Below are 20,153 nucleotides of genomic sequence, written 5' to 3' on the forward strand. Positions count from 1 at the left end.
AGACCGTCGCAGTGTTCGTACTGTTTGTATTGTTTTGTTTTCCTTTGTTTTGTTGTGTTTGTTTTGTGATGTGTTTTCTTTGTAAGCAACTGAGAGCCACTTTACCTAGTCAAATTCCCTGTTTGTGCAAACTTACTTGGCAAAAAAACGGATTCTGATTCTGATTCAGGTTGAGCATAGAGACTACGAAGAGACCGTGAAGGCAGCATGAACCCTGTGGTTGTACAGACAGGGAGAAGTGAGCCGTTTGTCTCCAGCGGGGATGTCGTTCACTCTTAGATAGAACCCCATTAGCACTATGCACTGGGGGGTTCTAATGCTGGACTACCCCAGACATCGAGACTGAACGCGCGGACGAGCCGACCCGTAGCCGCTCTGCTACATCAGGAAGAGCACCAGATGTAGCTTGACTGCGCTGTTAGCATCTTAGCTGCTCCGTCAATTTGAGGGCACCAGTGGGTCCAACTCGTAGACAACATACAGCCTATGCTAACACAATGACCTCAGCCTCCACTAAAGTAAGTTATCCATTCGCATGAACCACGCGGGTATCGCCTCCCGGTGTGAACGGTACCTTCAAATCTGTACATAGACGCTCGAGCTATGCGTTCTCGCCGAACGCGATCGTTTGTGTATTCGCGCGAATTGCGAATAAACAAAACCGGGGAGTATTCGTTCGTTCTCCAGTCTATTAAGTAATGACGCCTAGTGTTACGTCGATACCAATTTGCCTACGTCGCGCTGCCGACAGGCATCCCATTCCCTTGAATTGTAACTAATTTACCCTTCTCTCATAAGGACATCGTTTCTAATTTGGTTTGAAATACATGTGGCCTTACTGTTCAAATGTCTGCATACTTTAGGACATGTGCTAACTTTCACACTTTCGTTTTAATTGCACATTTGTTCATGTCCACCTACTGTTGAATAAGACAATCGACGTAAGAACAGCTTTATTTGTGTGTGTGTGTCTGTGTTCGCATACTAGGTTGGAGAGATCTTCTCTGCAGCTGGGGCTGCTTTCACTAAACTAGGAGAGCTCACGATGCAGCTTCACCCAGTGGCCGACTCCAGTCCTGCAGGGTAAAGCATGCCTGTTATCACTTTTGTGGACATCAGTATTCATATAATTTCTAGGAGACATATCCTAACCAATACCACTGAATCATAAATCATATTTTTTCCCAATTAGTGACACAGCTTTACTCCGAATTGGACATGCCTCCCTAATTAACTGCCCACATTATGATACAATGTTGTGGAGTATAGTTTGTCAGTCCTCAGGCGCCCCCCCCCCCCCCCCCCCCCCCCCCCCCCCCTCATGGCCTGGGGCTCCAAGAAGTTGCCTACCTTGCCTTTCCACAAGCAGTGCTTGTGGTAAGCCAAGGCAGACTCCAGAAATCCAGCAGTCCAACTGTGTTATCGGTCAACTGAGATAATAAATTGATAAAACTCAATTGTGCAAAATAAAAATTGGGGTAACACACTGCCGGTAAAACCTCTCAGCGAGTGGGTTCATCACAGTATCCACACTGGCTGTTACTGTAATAGCTGAATGTCAGATGTATTTCTGGAACTTCCACATGGCCCATGTCAATACCTGGACAATTGTGCTCCTGTTAACCTGCTGTACAGTAGATAAAGTAACGTCACTGTAGTTCCCATCTTCCCTGCAGCGCTCTGACAAAGAGCACAGTGAAGAGGAAGCTGTATGAAGAAGGAGTTCTTCCCACGTCCTCTGATGGGCCCAAGAGGGTCATCAAAAAAGCCCCAGTAACTGTTTCCATGGCCACACCCAGCACCCCAAATATCATCTCTCTGCCAACAGCTCAGGTTGTTGTGCCGTCAGGAGTACTGGGCCCCCCCTCTAACCAGGCCCACATGAAGAAACAAAAGACAGCAGGTGAGTCCAGCAGTACTACAACATGAAAGCATTTCAACTGATGTAGAGCTGGTTGGAATACTGTTATTGTCCATAGTATAAATAAAGACAAATTTATTCAAACCTCTTGGGTAATTGAGAAGGAATCTGAAATTTCTACCCCACTGTATATTGACATTTTGGAGTATTTACAAGAGGTATGGTGATTCCTATCGGGCTAGTAGAATCTACACACTGAATTAGTCCCCTAGAATTTCAAGTGACTCTTAGTGTGAAATGTATTGATCATTATGCAGAAAAGGTTTTCCCACAATAATCACATTCTTTGCATATCTCAAAATGACATGGTTCAACAATTTCAACTGTTAACTAGTGATATGGCTCAAGTTTGTCAAATGCAAAATACATTATGTCCATTGTTCACGAACAGTATAATAAACGTGTGTGTGTGTGTGTAGATGTTACCCTCAGTGCTCTGAATGACTCGGATGTCAACAGTGATCTTGTTGACATTGAGGGACTGGGTGAGGCGTCCAACTCCATTAAACTCAACAACTTTGATCAAGGTGAAGTTTGCTGCTGAGACACGGGTTGATTTTTGTGGGACTTTGGGGTCGTGCTAGGTTTACAACATAAAGTTTATTTACTACCAACCAACATTACATTGAAAAAAGAAAGATGCTCAGGTTCTTAAAGATGTATTAGTGTATATAATCTATAATTCAGACAAGTAAGACAAGTTCTTACTTGTTATTGTTATGAATGTGGACAGGTATGTGTCTAGGAATGGGTTTGTGTGGATCTTTTAGGCATGGCAGAGGAAATTTCGTTGTGCAATGACTATTACGCATTCTGATTCTGATTATAGCTGTTCGGCAACATTCAGCATTTCAATTGGCCTTTTTGTTAATAAAAGAAGGGCCTGGTAGAAAACACATACAAATGTTGTCAGGGGTTTATATTTAAGTACAATATTTGTATCTGTACGCAAACACAAGTAGTATGTTATCACTAGAAATGAAAAATATGAAAGGATACTCTGCCCAGCCCAGTTTGATTTTTGTCAGATCTATATGTTTAATAAAAACTAAATTTGTTTGTTTGGTCTTTTCAGTGGTTTTGTTGACTGTAATAAAAGCACAAAATAACTCCAGACCCTCCTTTCATTGAGCTGCTTATGTTTTTTGTCTTCATAGATAACCTGAACCTGGACTCCAGCCTCATCATGAATCCAAGTGACCTTCCTCTGCTCTCCCGTTGACCTCTGACTTCTGTTGATGAAAAAAACTATGACAATAAGATGATAAAATGGCTGATCCTTTGTGCCAATGATGCAGACCATAAACTTTAGAGAGCATATAGGATTGTTATGTTGGGTCCCTCGGGACCTCTATCTTATCCACTACTGTTGGATAATTGTTACTTCATGACAATTTTATTTGACACCATCTTCCTCATCCAATTTTGCAATGTAGAAATATCCCACAAGTCTAACATTTAAAGGTGAGATTTTTAGAGTCATACTTTCTGTGATCTTTAAAGAGAACACATTTCTCTTGTGTTCTCATTGTGTACACATTTTGAAAGTGATTAGTAGCAGATGTTACCACAAGAGTAGTTGGTCATTAAGATTATTTAGACCAGCAAAAAAACATTTTTGAGGTGAATTTATGGTTTATTTTAGGATATCTTCCATGGGAGTTGTCTTTCACAATGTTCTTTTCATTCCAGCCAGGGGCAGTTTAAAGTTGCATTTTAGTCTTAGTACCTGAAGAAAAATAACATGTTTTTGTGGAGAGTGAAGATTTTTTGTAAGAGTGATGTATTAAAGTGGTGCAAACTCACTGATACATGATCAGTACATGCCAGTTCTCTGGCTTCAACACTGATTTTCAGAGCTTTGTGTCTTCACCAATCGATTTAGACTGCCCAGTTGTGGAGATCAGCATCAGCAAAATTGACCTACCAATAAAGACTGATGGTGGTGAAGGGGTGAATACTGTACTTGTTTTTTTATTCCTTTATATACAGATCGAATGGAGTGCCTTTATTTGAGTTTTAGGAAATTATTTTACTGACACAACTATGCAGGGCCGGCCCTAGCACATTTGGCGCTCTAGGCAGGCTTCACTCCTGCCCCCCACAAAAAATAATTTTTCAAAACGATTTTCCACGAAAACTTTATATAAAATTATTTCTTTCTTCGTCGAAGTTGCTTGGACATACACACTCTAACCATAAGCCTCAATGTGCTAGCATGTTCTGACAACACCAAGGAGGTACGTACCTACATTTTTGCCTCATTTTACCCTTATGTTAGATAAAAAAAATTCATGTCAAAATATTGGTTGGAGATATACGTTATGGGTCCCAAAATTGATATCACAGCAACAAAGTATATCTGTAGAATACAACCGCAATGCAGCAGCAGTAATGACACGGAGCATTCAGTTCCACATCCAGACTGCATCTTATTCCAATTAAACACAATTTCTAGTACAAGCATTTCTCTGAGTGTAACTGCATTTTAAAGTGCATAAAACAGACATTAAATTATTATGGTGTCTCTTTCCTCCAAACATCTTAATATACATTATCACTCATAAAGAAATATAAACATTTACAATATAGACCTATTGAACATTAGCTTATAACTGGTCTTTATAAGGCACAATAGCAATACATGAATTACAGAGTCTGTGTGTGTCGGAGCTGAACTACACACTGTAAAGTAAACAATATACTATCGCGACCCGCCTGCAAGACGACGTGCAGGTAAAACAAACACCAATACACGCGAATGTAGCCCCGCCCACCTAGTGCGCGAGTGTCTGTCCTCACTGCACAGCGGAGTTTCTAAGTTTTACCAGTCTAAGTAGACAATCAAAACAACATCAACACGTCTCAATGACACTCGTGGTGATCAAGCGAGGCTTTAGGAGCTAACGTAGGTGACTCTCACCCACTACTAACCTGTAGAGTACAGGATGAATGCAGCAGCAATAAACGGAGCATTCAGTTCCTCATCCAGACTGCATCTGGCATGTGGGCGGAACCCCCAAAGAGACAGGATGGGGTGAAACTGCTCCCGTGCCAAACGTTCCTCTTGAGTGCTGCTGTCATTTACTGATTTCTCTAAAATCAGACCCTACCTGAAAAAATATATTTTTTAGATTTTTCTTTTGCTCGGCGCAGTTTTTGGCGCCCCCCTCTGAGTGGCGCCCTAGGCAACCGCCTATGTTGCCTGTAGGAAAGACCGGCCCTGCAACTATGAGTTACTGGACTATGTGCTTTGTGCTTGTAATCATGCAACAGCCATTATCACTTTGTTAAAAACTTAGACATCACTCCAATTGTGCTAAAAAGAAACCGAAGCAAAATAAGGTTCTTTGTCTTTTCAGAGGTCTATTAGCAATAAACCATACTAGGGCTATGATTAGTATTTATAACTAATGAATGGAAGTGGAGACACCTCAACTACAGAGTCCAACTAAAATTGTAATTACAAAATGCAGCTCAGCTCAGTTGTTGCATTAAAAATGACATTTCTGTAGAGCAACTTTTAAATCATATTTTAGTCTTGAGTTTTTTGCTGTGATTATCCCGCTTCGAAGTAGCTGTTGGCTTCCTTTAAATTCATTTTAACCTGCTTGACTTGGTCTCTTCACAATGTCTATTCTTAATGTCCTGTACAGTTAGACCCTATCTGCCTTGCACTGAAGGCTGGATGATGAAGACAAGAAGGTTACATCTTGGTCTGCATTTGTTTGAAGAATTACAAAAGTTTCTGGACAGACAATATGGATTACGATAAGATGGTGGAAATATGATTTCTCAGTCATGAAAAATACTTTGCTTGGCGGGCCACCGTCCGGGTTTAGCTGCAGTCTTAATCAAATTATCGCTCGATTCTGCCGTGCCTTATTTTTCATTGTCTTCGAAACGTATAGTTTTGTTTTGAACTTTTCAAACGTTATCATCATTATGTGCCACGTGTATTGCAAAATGGTCTAAAGTCCCGAGGCAGTCCTTTTAAGACCATAGTTACCAGTAGGCCATCGCGTAACATTTCACCTGCGTTCCATAGCGCTGTGATGGCGGTTTCTGCCCTTATGATATAGTCCGTGACACTTTGCTTGTCTTCTGAAGCGATGTCAAGATGGTGTACAAGTAGATTTATCCAAGGTTTTCCCTTCCAGGCATAATACCCCCTTAATATCTTCAGGGCTTCTCTTGCATTGTCGGGCGCTTCCCTCATTATTTGCATGAGGATTTTATCGTCTAAAAGCTGAATTAGCTCACCATACTCATTAGCATTTTTCTTGGCGTCTGCCGCCACTTCAGCTTTACCGTTTGGTTCTTTCAGGATCGTATTCTTTAACCCTAATAGGTGAAGGTGTCCCAACTCTTTGGTCTCCATAACCTGTTGCGTTAATGATGGCAACTTCTTCTGCATTGCACTCGGAGAGAAAACACTGTACGGAGAAGCTGACCTGTTTAGTCCGTGGCTGTGTTTATTGTCTTAGCACCTGCACATCAGGTAGACATACACTTTTTCACTAACAGTGATGACACAAGCTGTGGCCCTACTTAATTTTCAGCTGCCGTGATGGAGTTCAGCACCCAACACACCCATGCATGTTTGTTTCAGTCGGATATGGTGAAATAAAAATTATTTCAGATTATCAAAATGAACTGCTGGGACCGGTTTTATTGACCAAAAGCTGTCAGTTGTAGACCGATGCTGTAGTTTATCCAAGGATGTAGAAGACCCAGACTGATTGCACACTTACCTGCACCCAGTGACTCCTACAGAGCTGATACAAATAAAATTTGATTGATTGATGAACCCTGTGCCGGCAGAAATGTGAACATGCCTTTCCAATCTGACTACAACAAATCGAGTCTGACTTTGCGGGTAATGTTCACCTCACACTGGCACACTAAAGCTATGGATGTTATATCTGTATTTAGTTAGCAATGCATCCAAGAGCAACCCTGGTGATGATACTTTTGAGATGTCTACCAGTTTGGAAATTCATGTCTAGCTTTCTGTTTTCTACTTTTTGTACAGACTTTCATGGTACTCAAAATACTGAATCCTACAGTGCCACCAGCGGGTCAGATTTTCACATGTCAAACACTTCCATTAAAGTCAAATCAATATTTATTTGAGTGTATTATTACACATCATATTTACAAAAACTCTATTAGCAGAAGTTATAACACTGTAAGCTCATTAATAGATCTTTGAGATAAAAGAAAACATGAAAAAGTGACAGCATTAACAACAAAAAAGGCAGTAATGTAACGTATGAAATGAACACACAATGTTGTCACCTATGCGGACTGATAACAATCAAAGAAAATACCTTAATAAATGAGTGCCGAAGCAAATACAGATGCTTCCACTCATGGCATGAGGGCTGATTGGGCTGAAAATGATCTCAATAATATTCAATGGTCTTCACAGTCAATAACTTAACCTTACTGAACACTTAGGGGAGATATGAATGTGTTACAGCACTCTCCACCACCAAAACATTAAATATGTGACTATCTTTTGGAATTATGGTTTTCCATCCCTCCAGTAGAGTTCAGTGACTTCAGACATGTACTGAACTCTGTAGATCGTCTGTATTTCCTCAGGAGGAGGTGCATGTGCGAACGCTCCGGATATCTGAGGCTTTATCCACCTGGCCTCCTATTACAAGGTTTGTAGAAAGGAAGGAGCATTTTATGTGAGAATTATATTTAGAGCAATAAGTGACAAATGCAAAAATGTAGAAATTCATTCAAAAATCAATCTCCCAATGAAATAGAAGTGTCGGACACATATACTAATCTATAAGATGTCTAGAGAGTTTGTGGATACAAGAGCTGACTGTGTGTCTGTGTGATGTTAAAAAAGTCACATGATCTGCAGCTGAGTTAATGCATCACTTCCTGTCTCTGTCTGCTGCACCTGGCTGCTCCACCTCTGAGGATTTGTTGCTGTTGTGATTGCGTCTGGGCAGAGAACCTCCCACTGTAGTGGATATATGTGCTACCATGTTGTGCTGATTATGTCATTTGGAGCCAGAGTCCAGTCCAGTAGTGATCATTGTAAGGGGAATCGACCTCTACCGATACATGCGCTCAACCAATTTCGAGTCAATGTCAGCTGTCAATCATGCCATCTAACGCCATTTTCATAACATCTAATATTAAATTTAAACCAAACTTATCAGACACTTCAATATTTCAACAAAATAACTTAAATGATAGAAACTACCTGAAAATCTATATTCTTTGCCTTCACTTTTGGGTGCTTTCATGTTATCCATCTGTATATAACGAATAAAGCACTTTAACCTGTTAAAGTTTTTTTTGTATTGTTTCCTCTTGTTGAGGATGTCACACCTTTTTAAAGCTCTATGAGTCATTTATGATTTGTGAATAGGACTATCCAAATAAAATTTGATTAATCGATTGACAATCCTCTGAAACATGTTTGGTTCAAATGTCCATATATTCACATATACCTTATATTAAATAATATTGAATTTCAAAGACATGTATTCCCTACATTAGAATGCGTACTTGTGAATTATTCATAATAAAGTGGTGGGGCAGTTGGCCTCTACCAAATTAGGACAAATATGACTTGCTGAAATGCCATGGCAATGCATAGATTCAGCAGATTTGTTTAAAGTAGGGTATGTGTGTTACAATGTGTATGTAAGTACCTCCAAATAGTATTGCTGCCAGCTTTATCCGATTCTACACTTGTTAAACGCTAAATACGCTGATCCATGGGTGTGAGGCTTAAGTGCTTTTTAAGGCAACTTTGACTGAGCTAGGCTCACTTTTAAACTTGTGTAGTGAAATACATTTTCAAATTAGAAATTAATTACATTTTTCCAGTAACTTGCCCAACACTGATTTCCCAACCATCACAACAACTTCCCAAGAACACCAGGCTGATATGCACCTACGCCCTCACTTTAAAACATCAGTTGGAAAGGTGTGAAAAGGGCTCCATGTGTGCAGATGCTGTACTTATCTCTCAAGCTCTATTTTGACTGGAATACTATCATCACTTGTTTATGATTGCCTTCTTTCTAAACTTTCTCCTTCATGAGACAACTGGCTTTTTGGGGGTAGCCATTTGGAACATGTTTGGTTGGATGAGAATAAAACAGTTAGTGATCATAAAGGTTAGCAGAGTATCATTTTAAATCTGTAACATTATAAATACCATATAGGCTACCATATAAAACAAAATAATGTAGTTTACATAATAAGGTCACATTGTCATTCATGCTGTTTATACTAACTAAGCTTCAAAGAATGCTGTTCATTGAACCACAAGCATCAGCAAATAAATGTTATATTCATTGTCTTGCTTGGGTCATCTTTAATCACTGCTTTTGCTACAGTGCTCATATTATACATTGTATTATATATTTTTTCTATTAAAAGACAACCTGCAGTGCATAAAAAATTCATTCTTTTATTTCTCAAAAAAAACTTTCATTCAACTATATATGTGACTTTTGCTCTGTTTACGTATGACGGACTCTTAAATGCTTTATTCTCCTTATTGTCCATTATGTCTTCCATCTCATTCTCTGCATTCTCTCCTTTTCTCATCATCTTCAGTGGTAACAGAAGCCCACCATGTTGCTGAGTGTTGCTGTTTACTGTCTGGCAGCAATGAGCTCCCCCCTTGTCTTTAGTTAGGAAGTAAAGTAGGGCATTAAGCCAAGCGTTGAATGACGCCAAAGGCCTTGTAATCTTATAGCACATGGAGACCATGGTCATGGTAGGACAGGGAACTCTCTTTGTCACTTTCAACAGGAGGAAAATTGTTTTGGTGACATGAAAGGGGAGGAAACAAAGAGCAAAGAGGAGAGTGATAGTGATAATGGTCCTGATAGATTTGCGTCTGCGATTGGCATATGGGGAGTGGGCACCAAGAAACATGGAAATTCCTCCATCTCTTCCAACTGTCCTTGACAGTTCATTGCTTCCTCTTCTTTCTCTTCCAGCTGTTGCCAAGTTTGTTCTCCATCTTCTCTCCACTCCCTCATGTCCTCCCTCTTTCTTGCCTCTGTGGGATGAGGGGCGTGAATGCAGAGTTCTAAATATGGTTAGAACAACATGAGAGTAACACCAAGCAATTATAGAAAAAGGCAAAAAAAAGCCCAGCAAATGGAGTATGATGCCATAGGGTATGTAATCAGGGAACTCCTTATCTATTGCATCATCCCAACAGTTCTGGTATTCCTCAGGGACACCTCCCAAGTTATCATGGCTTGCATTACCATTAATAGCTGATATCTCATAGTTTGGCTCTTCAGTTATGCTTGCATTGGTGCCAGCCCCGCCCATTCTTGCCACATGACCAGTCTGAGCAAACCGGAATATAGGGCAAGTCAAAGCAAAAACCACAATCCAAACCAGAACACAAGTGTACTTGACAGCCTTCTTGGTCTCCAGTGTGATCACTTTCATTGGGTGGCAGATACCGAGGTATCTGTGCACAGAGATGCAAGTGAGGAAGAAGATGGAGCAGTAGAGGTTAAAGTAAAAGAGAAAACGGACAAGGCGGCACATAAAGTCCCCAAAGACCCAACGGTCTTGCATGATGTAGCTAGCCACAAGGAATGGCAGTGACAGGCCGTACATGAAGTCTGTAGAGGCTAGGTTGACCATGTAGATAAGAGAGGCATTCCAGCGTTTGGTCTGGCGGAAGGAACGGTAGAGGACAACAGAGTTAAGGGAAATGCTGAAGATGAATGTGAAAGAATAACAGATGGGGAGGAAAATGTACTTGTAGGACTCTTCTATGCTGCAGGATGGAGATGGAGGGGTGGTGGAGGGAGAAGAAGAGGGTGAGGATGAACTTAGAATGCCATGGAGGACTGAGTCACTAATATTGAGAGGAACCCCACCACTGGATGACATTCTGATGAATATATGGATTTTCATGAGAGGAACAGGTTGAATGAGGCCGTGGCTTGTTTGTTTGTTGTTCCGTCAGACTTCTTCTCTCTCATCCTTCTACTAGGTACTGTTTATTCACAGTTTGGTCTGATCCTTTACTGTCAATTTTCCGGTGATTTCAGATCCTTGATTGGGTGTTTACCTGGAGATAGAATACAAGTTAGTAATCAGCTTACAGTGATTCAAGGTTCTCAGTTAATTTGCTGAACTAAATTTCCATTTGGTGATGCAATCATTGTCTCTTTGCACAAAATAATATCTGGATGCTTTTCATAAATTTTTATTATTCTAATTCTGATTCAGCTGGTTTAAATAGCTGGTACAAACATTATCATTCTAAGTTTCTGATAATAGTTTCAAATCAAGTGCATTATTATACCTTAAGGATCTACATTATGTCCCCTGCTATTTACACTATTACAGTTTGCTTTTTATTGACCTCCGTATCCGTTTGATCAATGTACGGTTCCAAAAAAAACAGAGGCAAGAGCTTTGATGTTTCTACTCTGCCCCAAATCTCTATCAACTGGATATCTACAGAGGCTAAACTAAATGTCCTATTAAACACACACTAAAGACCTGCTTAAAATTTCAAATTGGATTCTTGTACAGGAACATGAATATATATATATATTCTGGATTATGTTGTTGTTACAGAAGAATACTGAAATAATATTCTAATATGAGCATATATACTAGGGGATATTATCATATTAGTAATGCGAGAGTGCATATTGCCTCAACATCCCCATTCCTACTTTAGGGTACTATTAATCCAAAATAGCAGAAGCCAAGATAGCAAACATAATAACACTACCTAATTTACACCTGCATGTTAACATTATAAGCACCTTTTGATCTAATTCTTAATATCTCAAAGCACCAGTCAACGATGAGGTAAATCAGGAGGTAGTATTTCCCACTGCCCCCAATTCTTTGAATGTTGACCAGGACCTTTGCACAATCTTTTTGACCTCCTATTGTATGCTGCTGATTCGGAGTGCTTGTTTGCTTTCCTGTGTACAAGGGTATGCTGCTGATTCAGTCTCTTCTCACTCCATTAGCTCAGCAATAAGTAACCAAACTTACCGTTGTGTCTCCATCCCACTATAACATTAAGTCTCACTTTAATGACTATAGACTGTCATTACAATTCCAAAACCTACTCTAATTCCAACTCACATAAGGAAGAGTTATGCTAAGTCAAGATATTTCAGTTGAACAGGATAAACTGAAGCAACACTCAGTTGAAAGGCCGACCATCAGCTGTATTGCTTGATATTAGGATCAGCACACAGACAGGTGCAACAGTGTGTGTTCAATGAGCCATCTGCAGGTTTTACCAGCACTTCCCTAGAGTTCAAGTAAATAAGGGTAATGTGTCAACCAGTAACATGACATATTAACAGTAAAACACAAATATAGCCACAAAAGGTGAACTCTTTAAAATGAACTGCATTTATGTATAAACAGGGTCAACATCTAAGTTACAGTTAAAATGTTTTGATACCCATAATGTATATTATTCATTCATTTATTTATAATTCCATTGAGAAGTTTAGAAAAAGTATTTGACTGACTCAAATTACCTTTATTTGTTTAGAAACTAGCAAGCCTGAATTTCAATCTATGAAAGCAGACTGGAGGTGTGCGTTAAATATATTTCAACATATAATAACTTAGATTTTGCTAAAGAAGCATAAATAAGCTGATGTGAACCTGGTCCCACAAAAAGACCCATGAGACTTATGCTCAAGTCAAAACATGTGACAGGGGCGGCTGTAGCTGAGGGGTAGAGTGGTCGTCCTCCAACCTGAAGGTTGGCAGTTCGATCCCCAGTCTGACCCATCTGCATGCCGAAGTGTCCTTGGGCATGCAGATGGGCAAGATGTTGAACCCCAAGTGGCCCCCCGTAGAATAACAAGTGCTGCGATCTAACAGAACTTTGGTCGATTAAAACCCAAAGAGTTTAGATATTCATCATGCTACAGTCAGACCAGGTGTGTGTAAAAAGCGATGGCTTTTTACAAAATTAATCTAAGGTGGAATTTTTGAGAAGAACACAAAAAACATGTCTGGTTTAAAAAGGCCTCTTTGTACTAACAATAATATCATGCCAGCGGTAAAGTGCTGAGGAGGGAGCATCGTGACTTTGGGCTTTGCTTGGTCTGGGTCTGGCTGTTCATCAACTTTGATGTAAAGATAAAGTAGGACAATGATCGTGGAATCAAAATAAAACAGAATGAATTCAAACAAAGTAAATCCAACTTCAGGAGTGGTCTAGTCGGAGTCCAGAGCTGAACCAAGTAGAGGAACTGTGGAATGAGCTCAGAGCTGAGTAGCACTGTAGGAGGAATGGTACAAAACTGTTCCTGAACCTTGTGCTCTGGTGTGTAACTGATTCTACTGTTAATGGTTACTGAAGTGACTTCCTTACAATGTAGTAAACCTTTCAATCATTTGCATCAGGCGGTAAAGTAACAACTTTAAATGACAGGTGTTAGCCCCTTAGCTGCAAGTGCTTATTATATTTGATTGCATGCTGCACTGTTTACATTTTTGGAATGTTTTCACTAAAGCTTCAGGCAGCTTCCATTCATCTTTAAACAATATGAAAAATCGTAAGACGTAGTAAGAGCACCATGTTTTCTTACAGCATTACTATCACTGCCTCATTATTACTTACAACAGCAAAGGAGACAATCAGGTAGAAACTATATTTTTTCTATAAACTTTTTTCAATGTCTGTCTCAGGGAAGGATTACCCTCAAAAAATGATTTACAACAATTATGCTGGAAAAGCATATTTTTTGGGGAGAGGGAGAGAAAAAATAAGCAGGCGAAGCGAGATGCACTATGCGCTAGACTAGACTAAAGTCTAACCCAGGTGTCGGCAACATTTACTACCAAACAGTGTTGTGCATGAACGAATGCAAAAGAACGCGTTCATTGAACACGTTCACTTTTGTGAGAACGGTTAACTGAACGAAACTCAATGACAAATAATGAATTTGAACGGTGAACACATTCATATTTCAGCGTCCTCGCTTATAGACGATAGGAAACTTCACTCTTTATGTGTAACTTTATTAAAGTCCAGCAAACACGACACACTTCTTGTTGCAACTCCGACACTCCTATCATCCACCACTGTGTTCTTCACTTCCCTTCCTCCTTCACCCTTGACATGCCAACTCATCAACCCACGAGAGCCTGTCTTGCCAGGTAACTCTCCAGCCATTGGTCTAGAACTGTCACTTGCCCCACCCCGACTGGTTCACTGACCCTCTGGAAATCCCAATAATTATTGACATGTTGATGTTAGCTGAACATAAGTCATAACAAACACATAGCAATCAAACAGAACATAAACCTAACTACCAGTCCGTTACAATATTATCTGAGGTCTAGCTAAAACGTTACGGAATGTTTTCCATCTCCTCAGGAGAGACGCTGTCTTAATCGAATGCTTTCACCATGTCGTTGCTCAGTGCCCGTGAAATGTCCGCGATGTAGCCTAACCCGAACCAAGTAACTCGACTTCGCACTACGTTACCCATGATTCATCGCACACACACATGCACACCAAACAAGCAACGTATTCCAAGTGTTTTCTTCTCTGGCCAGTGTCTCGGCTCCCAACCGTAGTCTGGAGCTCGGCTCACAGGTTATCTTGGCTCGCTGTCTGGCCGGTAACCAGCTGTCCGGACCGCTCCGTGAAGAAGGAGGAGGAGATGTTTCTTTACTTGGAATGCGGCCACTTTATTTCTCGGATATACAGCAGGAGCAACACTGTAGCCAGGCTGACAGAGAGTCACACCTCCACCGAACCAAGTATTCCTCGATCCCTAAATAGCAATATCTTTATGACCTTTTTTAATGATAAAATTCAAACTATTAGAAATAAAATCAACCATCTCCTGCCCTCAATTGGAACTAATACCCTCCCAACAACAGAGATCTCAGAAACGTCTGAGAATCCCACCCATTACTAAGACAGCTTTTCTCTGATCACCCGTGATCAGTTTACCAAATTAATCTCAGGTTCTAAACCAACAACCTGTATCTTAGATCCCATTCCTACCAAATTACTTAAAGAAATTCTGCCCCTAATTGATAGTTCGTTACTTAACATTATCAATCTGTCATTATCATCAGGTTATGTACCACAGTCTTTTAAAATAGCTGTCATTAAACACCTACTCAAAAAACCCACCCTAGACCCAGAGGTTTTAGCCAATTACAGGCCAATATCTAATCTCCCCTTTCATTTCTAAAATCTTAGAAAAAGTTGTTGCCAATCAGCTGTGTGAGTTTCTCAAGGAAAATAATATATATTTATATTCAATCGGGGTTTAGAGCCAATCACAGTACAGAGACAGCCTTGGCAAAAGTCACTAATGACCTTTTAATAGCCTCAGATCAGGGACTTGTGTCTGTCCTCGTTCTGTTAGATCTCAATGCAGCATTCGACACAATTGACCATCAAATTTTATTACAAAGACTCAAACAGTTAATTAACATTAATGGAACCGCCCTTAACTGGTTTAAATCGTATTTTTCTGATCGCTCCCAATTTGTGCAAATTAATGATGAGTCATCTGTGCGCACCAAAGTTAACCATGGTGTTCCAAAGGGCTCTGTGCTCGGCCCCATTTTATTCTCATTATATATGCTTCCACCAGGAAACATTATCAGGACACACTCGGTAAATTTCCACTGCTATGCGGATGACACCCAGTTATATTTGTCAATAAAACCTGAACAAAGTAATCAATTAACTAAACTTCGAACATGTCTCAAGGACATAAAAACCTGGATGACCCGCAATTTTCTCTTATTAAACTCAGACAAAACAGAGGTTATAATACTTGGCCCCAAACACCTTAGAGATGCATTATCTAATGATATAGCTGCGCTAGACGACATTGCCCTTGCTTCCAATGAAACAGTCAGGAACTTGGGAGTGATCTTCGATCCTGATTTATCCTTTAATAGTCACTTAAAACAAATTTCTAGGACCGCTTTTTTCCACTTGCGTAATATTTCAAAAAATGTCCTTTCACAAAAAGGTGCAGAAAAACTAGTCCACGCCTTTGTTACATCGAGACTGGACTATTGTAATTCATTATTATAAGGCTCCAGCAGTAAGTCGTTCAAGACTCTACAGCTTGTCCAAAATGCAGCAGCACGTGTCCTGACGAGAACAAAGAGAAGAGAGCACATTTCTCCAATATTAGCATCGCTACACTGGCTTCCAGTTAAATCTAGAATAGAATTTAAAATTCTCCTTCTCACCTTCAAGGCCCTTAATAATATAGCGCCTTTTTACCTTAAAGAGCTGTTAGTACCTTATAAACCCGCTCCCAGAATTCAAGCCTACTTGTCGTCCCTAAATTCTCTAAAAGTAGAGTAGGAGCCAGAGCTTTTAGCCATCAAGCCCCTCGGCTGTGGAATAATCTACCACTTTCATTTCGGGAGGCAGTCACCATCTTTTCGTTTAAAAGTAGGCTCAAAACCTTCCTTTTTGATAAAGCTTATAGTTAGAGCTAATTAGTGCGCCAGAACGTTACTTGTTCTATTTTATGACACATGACACACGGAGCTTCTCTTTCCAGCTTCTCCTTCCTCTTCTCCATCCCTATCCCCCTTCCCCGGAATCCCTTTGCTTTATCACCTGCAGATCCAGGGCCTCTGTGGCCGTACCATGGATTGCGGTTTGTGGATCGCGCACCGGGGGTCGCGATGTTGGATCCAGTGTGGCGGATTCTGAGTCATGTGGGCTGATTGTGGTGCTGGTGGCGGACCCTGTGTCGCGTTGGCATTGGGCACGGGCGGTGGACCAGGACCGCGGTGGTGGCTTGTGATGGGTCCTGGTGGGCGGCGGTGGACGGTGACTGAGGACTGGAGTGGCGTCTGGTCTGGATGGTGGATCGTGGTCTAGATGGTTGCTGAGCATGGACTGTGCTTGCAGCGGGACTGCTTGGCATGTCATGTTGGGGTTGTCCTTCGGGATGTCTACCCTCATCAAATGCTGCTAGAGACTTTGATTATTGATGATGTTCTCCTGCACGTGGCATCTATTGCACTTCTGTCTGTCCTGGGAGAGGGATCCCTCACATGTGGCTCTCTCTGAGGTTTCTACATATTTTTACCCTGTTAAAAGAGTTTTTAGTAGTTTTTCCTTACTCTTGCTGAGGGTTAAGGACAGAGGATGTCACACCCTGTTAAAGCCCTATGAGATGAATTGTAATTTGTGGGCTATACAAATAAAATTTGATTGATTGATTGATTATGGTGTGGATTCATAATTCAGCCAAATTTAAGCCCCTGTACATTGATTCCCTTGGATGTTCCATTTGCCTACAAGAGGAGGGGGAAGTATGAATTTCTTGTACCTGTATAAATGTATGTACTGCTTTTATACAAACTGCTCTGTTTTATGAATATGTTCGGTTATACGATCTTTGAAACCCATCCCATTGTCACGCTTTGGTACTTGCGCCCAGGAATCATTAGGGGCTTTAGACTTGGACTGGCTGTGTCTGACTCTATGGTCTGATTTGATCCGCTGGCAGCTGCAGTGGTGGAATAAAATTACACAAGTTTAAAGTCTGTTACATGATTTACGTCTCGTAGCTTCAGCTCTGAGCTTTCTCTTGTTTTTGTTGCAGTTGAAATGGATGCTTTGGAAATCCCTTTGTTTCTGCATAAATAATATAATTAATAACGAAGTTGAATGAGAAGTTTTTTGAGCTGAAAACTAAATTAAATAGTGACCATGGTTAAATACACAGGAGATACAATTCATCACATCCTCTTTGGAGAGAAATAAACAGATAATGTTTTCCTTTTATGTTAATCATACAGATATGCGTGTGTGTGTGTGTAAACATACATGTAATGTAAACACATTACATTACATTTCATTTAGTGGACGCTTTTATCCAAAGCGATTTACATTAAGTGCATTCAACCCCGAGGGTACAGACCCAAGACGACAAGAATCAAGAAAGTACAATTTTTTCAAAATAAAGCAAAACTACAAAGTGCTATGCATACATACATATATAGTTCAGTTTTTAGTTATTTTCTAGGTAAAATGTGAATTTATTTAGTTAAAATAAAAGGGTTAAGAGGGTTCAGCTTTGAACACCTTACAATTATAGATGTACGAAGCAGAAAACACATTTGATTTCTCAGAGTAAAAACATTAGACGCATCTTGCGTGTCACTGAAGCCTTTAGCCAATCAGAGCAGAGTGGTGATGTCGCAGAAGCGGCCCCATGGTGGTGCAGCTGGAGGAGAACGACAGCACGGTCTGTCTGTAGCCGGCACGCTCGAGCGATATTTTACTGTCGCATGACCATGTTACGTTTTGCAGCGCTGGATGAAGTCGGACAAAGTCGGACTGCACAGCGTCATATCGACTCGAACGCACCTACTCGCTGAGTTTGCATTTGGAGCTGAGAGAGAGTGGCCTGACAAGAGGATGTAAACGGATGCGGTGCTTGTTTTATGTTATATCATTACAGTAAACGCATCTGAAGAGAGCTTGGGGTCGCAATGTTTTCTTGGTGTGTGTCCTGAACTCACTCTTTTGAACTACTTCCAAAACAAACGTGCTGCCTTAACCGAGGTTTTTTTGACAGCTGACAGTGGAAACCCTACCGTCTTTGTCCACAGAGGCGCCAAAATCAACAAAGACGATGAGTTCCTTGTATGAGCTTTAAAGCCTAATGCTACTTCAGCGACAAGCTACTTAAAGCTACTTTTGAATACATCTAAGCACCTTAAAACTCAACTCTGCTTTGCAGCAATATTTTCCCATTGTGAAGTTTTTGGCATGCACATGCTTGCATGTAAAAACAGAATAGAAATATGCTTACATGTATACATAAACAAGTTTGTGTGGGAGAAATCTGGCCAGGAAGCCATGTTTACATAAACAAATAAGATCGATCCAGGTTCGTCTTTTTGTTGTTTCTCCATGGAGTCGAACCACAGACCTTTTCTGCCCATAGTCTGAGTTTCTGCCACTACTCCACCGCCTAAATTACATTTGTAATACTATTCTGTTGGCTTTGATTCATTTTAACATTTGCTATTCACTGTGAGGTGTAACACATTTAAAGACATTTGAAACACTGCATAGTACTATGTAAAAATTAAATAAAAATACATCCACATATAAAAGTTTATGTATCATGTATTCAGAATTGCTCAGCACATCGGTAGACAATACTTACATTTTATTAAAGGTCTAGTTGAAGCTCCACACATTGATTGATGTGGGCATTTCTTAAATTTCTTGTCATCAACTTTCTCCAATATATATACCTGTATTATTGTTACATAAGTGACTGTTTTTGTATGATACTTTGTTAAAGTCAAGTCCCACATTTACCTTGCTGTTCAGTGTGATAGGTTAGTCAGTTTCACTGCACTAAGGCCTTTTGAAAACGGGAAATGTTGAGTGTTTTCATGTGAGGTTAAGCATTGAGGTAAACATTAGATTTTCCGTTGACCAAAGTGGCTACTGGTAAAGAATTATGTCAACGTTTTCAAAATCTAATATCCAACCATCATCTTGTCAGAATTAAGAGCTAATCAAATCAAGTGGTTTTATATATTTTAGGGCCTGATGGATGAAAGGTCTTTTTAAGGACATACAAACACCCTGCGTTAAGAAAATAAATTCAGTAAATATTATTTCCTGTTATGGACTGAATGCAGGCCTAATCAACACTGTTAGTTTTCTTGAGGCAGCTAATATGTTCAGAGAAGCCCCAGGCTTCACAAAGTCCAACTTGGTTTATAATGTGCCCCTATATTCATATTAATTCTTATTAAGAAATGTTTTTAGTTAAGTTTTTAAAGTTACAAAACAACTTGAACTGATGTTTAAAAATAAACTGTATTACTGCTTTGACAAATGTTCTGGATTATATGACCAGAGTGAAATCTTCAGTGCTGCATTAAGAGTTCAGTGTTTGTCTAAAGGGAACTGCATAAAACTCATAAATACCTGCATCACTGCAATCTGCTGTTAGAAAGAAAGCTTACCTGTGCCAGCGATGACTTTTACTCCATATGGCTCCTGTTACATCAGTCACCCATTAGAATAATCACAAGAAAATACAAGAAAACTCCAAAAGGCTTTGACTGCAGCGCATGTCAGCAACTGTAAAATTCACCCTTTTCTGGTTGTATACAAAATAGTCAGCACACATCAGCTGGTGTCAGGTTTTATCAGTCCCAATTAGTGACCTTGACAGTA

General features: G+C 40.2%; 2 protein-coding genes across 2 annotated transcripts; one reads left to right on the forward strand and one right to left on the reverse strand.

Annotated features, from left to right (window-relative positions):
- The first annotated feature begins 192 nt into the window (after nt 1-192).
- zgc:92664 (uncharacterized protein LOC436695 homolog) lies at nt 193-3,879 on the forward strand. Its single transcript, XM_062383869.1, has 5 exons — nt 193-518; nt 989-1,083; nt 1,677-1,903; nt 2,341-2,448; nt 3,079-3,879. The coding sequence occupies exons 1-5, from the start codon at nt 498-500 to the stop codon at nt 3,141-3,143; spliced, it is 516 nt and encodes a 171-aa protein (XP_062239853.1). The 5' UTR covers nt 193-497; the 3' UTR covers nt 3,144-3,879.
- A 3,225-nt stretch (nt 3,880-7,104) lies between these two features.
- On the reverse strand, nt 7,105-20,139 carry si:dkey-6n21.13 (P2Y purinoceptor 3). The gene is made up of 2 exons (XM_062384228.1): nt 19,940-20,139; nt 7,105-11,015 (listed from the first exon to the last, which is right to left on the reverse strand). The coding sequence occupies exon 2, from the start codon at nt 10,856-10,858 to the stop codon at nt 9,398-9,400; it is 1,461 nt and encodes a 486-aa protein (XP_062240212.1). The 5' UTR covers nt 10,859-11,015; nt 19,940-20,139; the 3' UTR covers nt 7,105-9,397.
- Between the last annotated feature and the right edge of the window lie 14 nt (nt 20,140-20,153).

The sequence above is a fragment of the Platichthys flesus genome, chromosome 24, assembly GCF_949316205.1.
Source record: "Platichthys flesus chromosome 24, fPlaFle2.1, whole genome shotgun sequence".
Taxonomy (NCBI): Eukaryota; Metazoa; Chordata; class Actinopteri; order Pleuronectiformes; family Pleuronectidae; genus Platichthys; species Platichthys flesus.

Bases quoted from the DNA above. Each gene is read 5' to 3' on its own strand.
- zgc:92664 (XM_062383869.1), top strand. From the start codon at position 498: ATGACCTCAGCCTCCACTAAA. The intron at 519-988 runs GTAAGTTATCCA...TTCGCATACTAG, and splicing joins TGACCTCAGCCTCCACTAAA to GTTGGAGAGATCTTCTCTGC. The intron at 2,449-3,078 runs GTGAAGTTTGCT...TTGTCTTCATAG, and splicing joins ACTCAACAACTTTGATCAAG to ATAACCTGAACCTGGACTCC.
- si:dkey-6n21.13 (XM_062384228.1), bottom strand. From the start codon at position 10,858: ATGAAAATCCATATATTCATCAGAATGTCATCCAGTGGTGGGGTTCCT.